General features: G+C 41.4%; 2 protein-coding genes across 8 annotated transcripts in view; one reads left to right on the top strand and one right to left on the bottom strand.

Moving 5' to 3' along the window:
- ralgps2 (Ral GEF with PH domain and SH3 binding motif 2) overlaps positions 1-8,215 on the top strand; it is a 145,419-nt gene that overhangs the window by 89,832 nt on the left and 47,372 nt on the right. The gene's annotated exons all lie outside the window — the stretch shown is intronic.
- angptl1 (angiopoietin like 1) overlaps positions 4,702-8,215 on the bottom strand; it is a 20,603-nt gene continuing 17,089 nt past the window's right edge. The window contains exons 4-6 of the mRNA XM_015392990.1: positions 6,447-6,640; positions 5,383-5,653; positions 4,702-5,303 (exon numbers count right to left, since the gene is read on the bottom strand). Coding sequence (XP_015248476.1) covers positions 5,116-5,303; positions 5,383-5,653; positions 6,447-6,640 — 653 coding nt within the window. The 3' untranslated portion in view covers positions 4,702-5,115. The remainder of the gene's footprint in view (positions 5,304-5,382; positions 5,654-6,446; positions 6,641-8,215) is intronic.

Here is an 8,215-nt window from a genome sequence, read left to right as displayed (position 1 = left end):
ACGCCTCAATTGTTTGCTAAGTCGGATTGCTGGACGTCACATCCCCCGAACAGCACGGGAATTTTCAGCCTGAAGTACATTCAGAAAATTAGGCTACAGGCTTAATAGATTCATCTGTGCTGCAATGCTCAGGTGTCCATCTGCTCATCAAACCATGTTTTAGGTGTACTTTGTCAAAAAAAAAGACAATGTTAGAGATATTTTACAGTAAAAAACAAAAAATGTTCTTCAAAGACTGTAATCTGTCTTATAAGTGCTGGAGTGGTTCTCCTGACAGGATGAACTCTGACCTTATTCAGCAGCAGTCTTCATTCTCCAACACTTTAAGCTGCCACTAACTGTGGGACTGAAACTACATACAGGTGCATATACCTGAAGGATGCATTCAGTTCTCTAAGTACTTGCTGGAAATTGCACCGTTTTACTTTATATTTGGAGTCGTTAAAATGAAAAATACAGATGCAGCCTCTGTATCCAATGAATGAGAAACAATGGAAACACATGTCACTTTTTTAATATTCCTTGTAAATATTTTATGATCCCTGCATGAATTTATTTGACTTAATGATATGCTGGTCCATGTTTCTTTTAATGTTTGGCGTCTGTTGGCGGAGAGGGACTTCGCTGAGGGCCAAAAAACATGCACAAGTGCCTCGTTTCTGTTTATTCGCAGAAACGGTTGCTGTGGGAGACGGACACACGTGTACGGAACAACCAATGTAATGGAAAACATCGGGATTAAAGTGTTGTCTCAGATCAAAAAAGCCAGCCAACTAAGAGAATAATTTCCCTTCTGGCTCCTTTGACGCTGGGATCTACATGTTGAGAGCCAGCACAGTTGGTCTTCTCCAAGGTCGGGCCCCTGCGACTGTGGAGGCATTCAGCGTTTTTTGAGCAAACTCTTCAACTTTGGTCAATTCGCTGTTATTCGGTCTTTATTAGACACATTTAGTTGGATGTAGCTCCTCTGTTAGTTGTTTTTTTTTTCAAACAAAAGGTCCGATCTATTCTTACATCCAGCCCCTCCGGATGAAGCTGTTCAGGAACAAGTAATTTCAACACAAGCTGATTTTTTTTCTTCTTAAGTTTAAGCTCAATGGCTTCATGTGAAAAGAATGTTCCTCCCGGGGTTTTCTGCAGATGTCTCGTGGTCTTAATGGTTCTTACTGTCTGTAGCAGCTTTGCTTTCAGTCTGAATTCTTTCATGACTGTTTTAATTAACGTCTGCTCTATAATCTGCATGTTTAATATGGATCAGTTTTCCTTTGCAAAGTTCTTTTTTATATTGATATCGTGCTTTCAAGGTTTAACATGACTTTGGCATTTCCTGTTTTCCACAAATAATGTAAAAAATAAGTTGCCCTAATCAGTGTTACCACATTACTTAGGTAAATTCATACAGTATTATTTATGTTTAATGCAGTGGTGAGAGCGCTTCATAACCATCCATCCATTTTCCATCACGCTTTATCCCTGCTGGGGTGGCGAGGGGAGCTGGTGCCGATCTCCAGCTGTCTACGGGCGAGAGGCGGGTCCACCCTGGACAGGTTGCCAATCTATATCAGGGCAACAAAGAGAATAACAGGGCAAACAACAATTGCGTTTTTAAAACATTAAATCCAATATCTGTTGGGATCTCAATGTTCATATAGCGTATTTTAAGAACTATAAGCCACTACTTTTTATCCACGCTTTGAACCATGCAGCTTATGTGGATCTTAATCTTAATTGGCCTCTTAATCTTATACTTTATGTGCGGCTTTTCTGGGGCTTTTTCCTTTCCGCATTATTTTAATTTAGCACACGAGGATGCTAGCAGCAGGAAGAACGGAGAACAAATGTCCCTAATTCACACATTTTGACATTTATTTGCTGCATTAAAGCTGCCAAACCAATAAAGGGACTGCCCTCAACTCCTGCAGAGCTGAAATAAAGAGCTGACGAAGCCCTGTCTTTTAGTAGAAGCTCTTATTGCTGCGAGCCAACAAGCTAACGTGAGCTAGCATTCTTCTTCTTCCCTTCTCCAGGGGCTACATGTAGAGCTCCCCCTACAGGTTTGCTGGGAAACAGTTCAGTAGATATGAGCTGCTTATAGCCCGGTTTAGGTACTAGATCTCGCGAGAACATCAGCGGATCGCACCGAAACGAGAAGGACGACCACACAGACAACCGGAAAAGGCATACCAAGGACCAATCACATCTGCTTTTTGTCTGTGCACTTCCGCTTTGGGTCTGCGCGGGTTTGCAACTGTCCAACGCGTTTTCAGGATTTTTTTGAGGTGCCTGACAATGGTTGCAGAACCTCTGCGTGGGGGGCATGGTCGCGCACAGAGACAAATTTGATGGTTGCAGAGGCTATGCGTCAGAAGTATAAATTGGCCTTTATACTATGATATAAAGGGGGATAGCTCTGTGGCTAGCTGTTCAGTAGATAACAGGTTAGCCTCTTTTAGCTTGGTCAGTTAACCATATTAAGCTACTCTACAACACTATTCGTTTTCTACAAGTAGAATAACTGTTTTATCTGTCTAAAATCTCTAGAAAAGTCATTTTTAAGAAGTTTCATTTGTCCCCTGCTGCGCTCAGATTGTAATAAAAACAATACGAATAAGCTCAGACTTTTTCATCACCTTGTAAATGCCAGAGCTCAGTCTTAGAATGCATTACTTCCTTTCATGACTGACGGTGATTGTTTTCTACTTACTGCTACTTTGGTTCACCAATGAAATGTAAAATAAAAGCAAATACAGGTAATATGTTGAGACTCCAAAATAGATGCGATCCTTTAGAAACAGGTGAATACAGTTTGTCCAAAAGGAGTTGCCTAGTGTTTTCTAACAAACCCCTGAGACCTTCACAGAGCATCTGGGTTAGAATAAATTATACACAAGGAATGATGGGACCATTTAAGGCAATTGGGTTTTTTTTCTTTTTATTCAAGATCAACTTTGGAGAAAAAGAAATAAAAGCCATGTACCAATTTCCTTTCACCTCACAATAATGCACTTTCATGCACTACTTTTTATTGGTCAACCACAAAAAGTCAGAAAACAATTGTACCTCTGCAGGGTTCATGTGTTGCAGTTCATCTGAACACTGCTAAAAGTGCAACTGAAAGACATTTTTTAAATGTTTTATTTTTGTCTTGAAGGGCTGAAAATTCACATATTTTTTCCATCCATTTTCAAAGCCTAACTCTTTATATTTTCCCTTAGTACATCAATTAAGAAGTTTTTTTAATGAACCTGTACACAAGATAAAACATATTAACAATTGTAATGTTACAAGAATAGATATGGCATTGTCAGGAATGACTACAGTTACTATAAATATGTTGATAAATAACATGATGGCGGAGTGGCAACACTGTCAACATAGGGCCTGAGTCGAGTCATACCTTTTTTTCATTTAAATTAAACAGTTAAAGCCAACAATATTTACATACTAAAGCCAGTTTAGCCTGATGCACATTTGACAAGCACACGTCATTGAGTTCACTTTAAACTGAATTTGATTTTTTTTTTTTTTTATGGAAAAAAAAAATGTATCTAGCAAGATCTTTTCTCCATTGTTGGGTTTCCTTTTAGACATTTTCCCATTTATAAAATAAAATAGGATAAATTCCCATCGCTCTTTAGGACTGAGTTACACAAATATCTGGTGCCACTCGATTTAAGAAGCACTACTTTCAATAAGTCATCATTAGCTGCTCAGGATCTCATTTCCTCCTTTATAAAATACTTGGTCTTGAAAAGACAGAATCAAGTAAGGCACATTAGAGTAAAGCCGGGCATACACTGCGATATTTTCAATCGTTGCATGCAGCTACAATTCAAACTGTACGACAAAAATGCAGGGTTTAAAAGTTCACAGCTCAAGATACATTTTTTCATACTATGCAACCCGACGCTCTGATGCGATCTACCTGCTCACACCGTACGTCTAAAAACCACACGTTGGACTCAGCGCCTAGAGATGGCGCTGGTCGGACTCATCAATCCAGAGGAAGAGGAGGAACTGCCTTGTTTGCACATGCGCAATGCTCGAGGTTCTGGTAAATCTGGTTGCTCTTCTTCAACAGCAGGATTTTTCCGCCAACACCTCGCGATGGCCGACTGAATTTCAGACATGTTTGATTTTCTCCTGACCTTACAATTCCTGATCGGGAGGTGAGAAACTAATCACCCATCGATACCCCCTGTATACTACACGAAGCAGAACTCATGATGAGGCTGAAACTCGGCCCGATCGAAAAAATTCTTGTACAACTGAAGAATCCTAGCCTCGTGAGACCATCCTGATCTCGCGAGCTTTCAAGGTTTCACTCGCAAATCAGTCTGGAGACTCTCCATTGAAGAAATTTTGGAAGTGTTCACCAAACGAACGTCCAATCAGCGTTGGCTTTGAGGCGGGTTGAGGTGTGACGCAACAAGAAGCGCGACAGTTCAGTCTAAAGAACATGGCGGCTTCAGCCGATGAAACTAGCGTTAGCGTGGCTAACGAACAAGTTTTATCGGAATTAAGAGTATTTCTTCTCCCGACTGGTTTCGGCAAGAGTAGCCTGGCTTGTGGTTGTGTTTTCGTCATCAATCTGTTAGTACGTCATATGCTTCATTGATCTGATTGGTTTATTGGGCCCGTCTATCACCAACATAGGCCAATCAGCTAACCAGTATTTTCGCCCCTTCCTAAAATTACTTCAACGGAAGGTTTCCAGATGGATATGCGGAGCAAATCCATCTGGCGGAGTCAGGTTAGGAGAATCGGCCTGAAAAGGCCAAAAAAGTCGTACAGTGTACGCCCGGCTTAACAGAATGACCTTGAGGAGACTGATAGCCTATTACCAAGTATCTCCTAGGAGAGTAATTTCTTTAGGAAGGCAATACTTTAAGAAGTCTCTTTACTGTCTTGCAACAGGCAGATGTCAACTCCCTTTTCTCCACTCTGTTATCTAATGATAGAAATGTCTGATTCTACCTTTTTGCTGGTAAAGATTCTCAGTTATCCAGGTCATAGTCAGGGCAGTCATTTTTAACTGTTTTGGAAAGATTCTACCTTTTATATTAATAATTAATGTGTAGATGAAGATCTGCAAGCGATAACCACATTTCAAAGTCAGTCAATTGGCCGGATCATGAGACGGACAGACTTTAGAGAATAAAAACCGCCTCCATAGGCCGCCCAGAACACCCCATCCTGAAATTTGCTGCGGTAAACTCCTCCGCTGTACCAAACGCCGTTTAAGTTGGTTTGACCGCAGGCGTTGTACCACCAGCCACCCTTATGGAAGTGTGCACAGTTGCCTAAAGGAAAGAAGGACACTGGTTTAGCCAGGCGAATTAGTAGGTATTTAACAGTAACACTTCTGGTACAATGACCTACCGCCGAATTCGTCCCTGTCCCGGTCAAGTGTGGTGAACTGTTTGCCGTTGTTGCTGCTGAAGGAGTCCCCAGCATTTCCTTGGTAGGTCCCCAGCCTCAGCTTGTAACCCTCCTTTTCAGGCTCCAGGTAAAAGCTGCTGTACTCGGCGTATACCTTCTTCCCCGCCCAGTCTTCCAGCTCCACCATCAGCTTATAGTCACCCTGCTTCGCCAAGTTGTAGATGTTGTCCAGCCCGAGCCAGTGTTCACCGTCTATGTTGCCAAACCCTTTCTGCATGCAAAGGAAGTCAGTTTTAAATATTATTGGCTTTTTTTTGTAGCATGGAATGAATCCTACTTAAGCTTAGTTACTGTGGTTTTGTTAACTGGGGAAAGACAAGAACATTTTATAACACGGTAAGTGAGGGCAGCCATGTCCAAACAACACAAACAATAAACCTAAATCAGGTTGATGAAATTTCAGAGTCCTGCGTCGTAATATAGCTGAGGTTTGTAATCAAGCAACATGAGTGCACATCTGCTTCCAGTTCAGACTGTAATGTGATTCACAACCTTTCACTCAGCAAATTAGGTAAACGTCTGAGGCCCCGGCGATCTGTCAGAGGTCTGATGGAGCAATGCAAAGTCAGAGCTGCTTAGACAGACTTCTTTTTTTCTTTTTCAGACTCTGAGTATTGGTTTCAAGACCTGATTTAATAATCCAGGGAAACTCTTGTCTTATTTTCCTTTAAAAAAAAAGCCAAGACCAGTAGCTTTGAAATCTAGATTTGATGTATTTTTTAATTCCCTGGAAGGGCAACCATTTGATAGTCATCCATGTTTCTCCCTTCTGGAAATAATCTTTCTTCATCTGCATGTTTAGCAGTAATTAATCCCTTTAAATTCTCATAAGCTAGCAGCTAATTGTTATAGTTCTCAGGACGTATTCTTGGCTCTATCAGGAAGAGGCTAACCTTATGGAATAATGCCTGTTTAGTGCCCCAGAAATGAACTGCTCAGACTGGTTCACAAGGTGAAGGTTTCCTCTGTCCTTTCTTTACCAGAATCCCGTTTATTAAACCTACCTTATAGTTGTCCCAGTTCCGAAAGAAGTTGACAGAGCCATCTTTCCTCTTTTGTAACACCGTCCATCCCCCGTTGTCGAGGCTATGTTCACACCAGGCTTGGATCAGGTGATCGCTGTTGTCGATCTTGAGGAGGTACATACCGTTTGTGGTGTGACCCGCCTTCCTCACCTGGAAACAATCCTTAAAAGGTCCTGGGGTTTGAAAGAGAGAGAGAGAATGAATTCTTAAAGCAGTGTGAGAACTACATTTAAAAAAAATGATCTAGGGGTAGTTGAGTGGTTTAAAAAGAGAGCATGCGGATATATTGTGACTAAGGATGCACAGATGCAAGAGTTTTTCAACCTAAGAACTTGTGGAAGAACTGACATTGTAGTATTCCCTGGTTTAGATTTCTGACCCAGATTATAAATAGAAGATTAGTTTTAAAGAAGATTTTTTTATCGTACTCTCCGATAAGCTAAGCAGACAAAGATGAACTTCAGTGTAAAGTATAGTCGGGATATGGTTGTTTTTTTAAAGCCGGGCATACACTGTGCGATATTTTCAATCGTTTCAGCTACAGCTCAAACTGTACGACGAAACCGCAGGGTTTAAAAGTTCATAGCTCTCGATGTTTGTTCTCACACTGTGCGACCCGAAACTCTAATGCGATCTACCTGCTCACATTGTACTACATCGGACTCAGCTCCGCAGTGAGATGGCGCTACTCGGACTCGTCTATTCGGAAGCAGAATGAGTAGAAGAGGAACGTCTCACTAGAGTGAAACGCGCTGCTCTGTCAATTTGGGCAATTTTGTGCTGAAAGCCCTAAAAAGGAAAGGAGACTACGTATTTGGAAAAAGACATGGCTGAGCAAATGTGGCTACTACGGTCTGTCAGTTTTACAGAAAGATTCCATTTCACTCATTGCACCTACGCCATGGTTCTGGGTTTTCATCTGAGAGGAAGAAGAAGAATCCTTGTTTGCCCACTGAGCGATTTTCCTCCGACAACCTTACGACTTCCGACTGAATTTCAAACATGTTTTATGTTCTCCCGACCTCACGGTTCCTAATGTGGTAAAAGTCGGCCTGATCGAAAAAACTCTCACACCACCAGAGAATCGGCCCAAAAACGGCAAAAAAAAATCATACAGCGTATGCCTGGCTTAATGTCTCTTAACTTTGCTGAACATTACTCATGGTTCGCCTTCATTAAAAATATCCCTGTTCTGATCTGTGCTTGCTACGTTTTTGGAGATGCAGAGCTCTGCTTACAGACCATTCTGCATGTTAAGGTAACCGACTGATTCAACTGTAGTCAAGCAGAGGCTGCTTTTCCTGTCATCTTATTTCTCTGGGTGATACACCCACACACTTGCATAACTCCTTCTCCAAAGGCTGGCCACCAAAAGCTAGCTGCCATTCATTTGTCCGGCTGTTGTAGAACTGCTGCTCCCACTGATGCCCTCTCTACTGCTCATTTTTCTTTTTGTGCCTTTTCTTAACTGTATGGCATTTTACTTCAACTTATTGGACTCAGTATTTGTTTGTAAACTAATGCTAGCAGTTAGTGGGAAATTAATACTTATATCCAGGATGTGTACATGCGTGTGGCATCTGGGCTGATATTGGTATTTCTGCATCTCTAGCTGTGAGTTTCAGTTCAATTCAGTTTATTTCTATAGCGCCAATTCACAACACGTCATCTCAAGGCACTTTACAGTTCACCAGATCATCCAGTCAGATTGATTCAAAGTTTTCTATCTAAGGTAAAGCAGTTGATTG

This window comes from Cyprinodon variegatus, unplaced genomic scaffold (genome assembly GCF_000732505.1).
Source record: "Cyprinodon variegatus isolate N-32 unplaced genomic scaffold, C_variegatus-1.0 Scaffold618, whole genome shotgun sequence".
NCBI lineage: Eukaryota > Metazoa > Chordata > Actinopteri > Cyprinodontiformes > Cyprinodontidae > Cyprinodon > Cyprinodon variegatus.
This window is presented reverse-complemented; position numbering and strand designations above follow the sequence as displayed.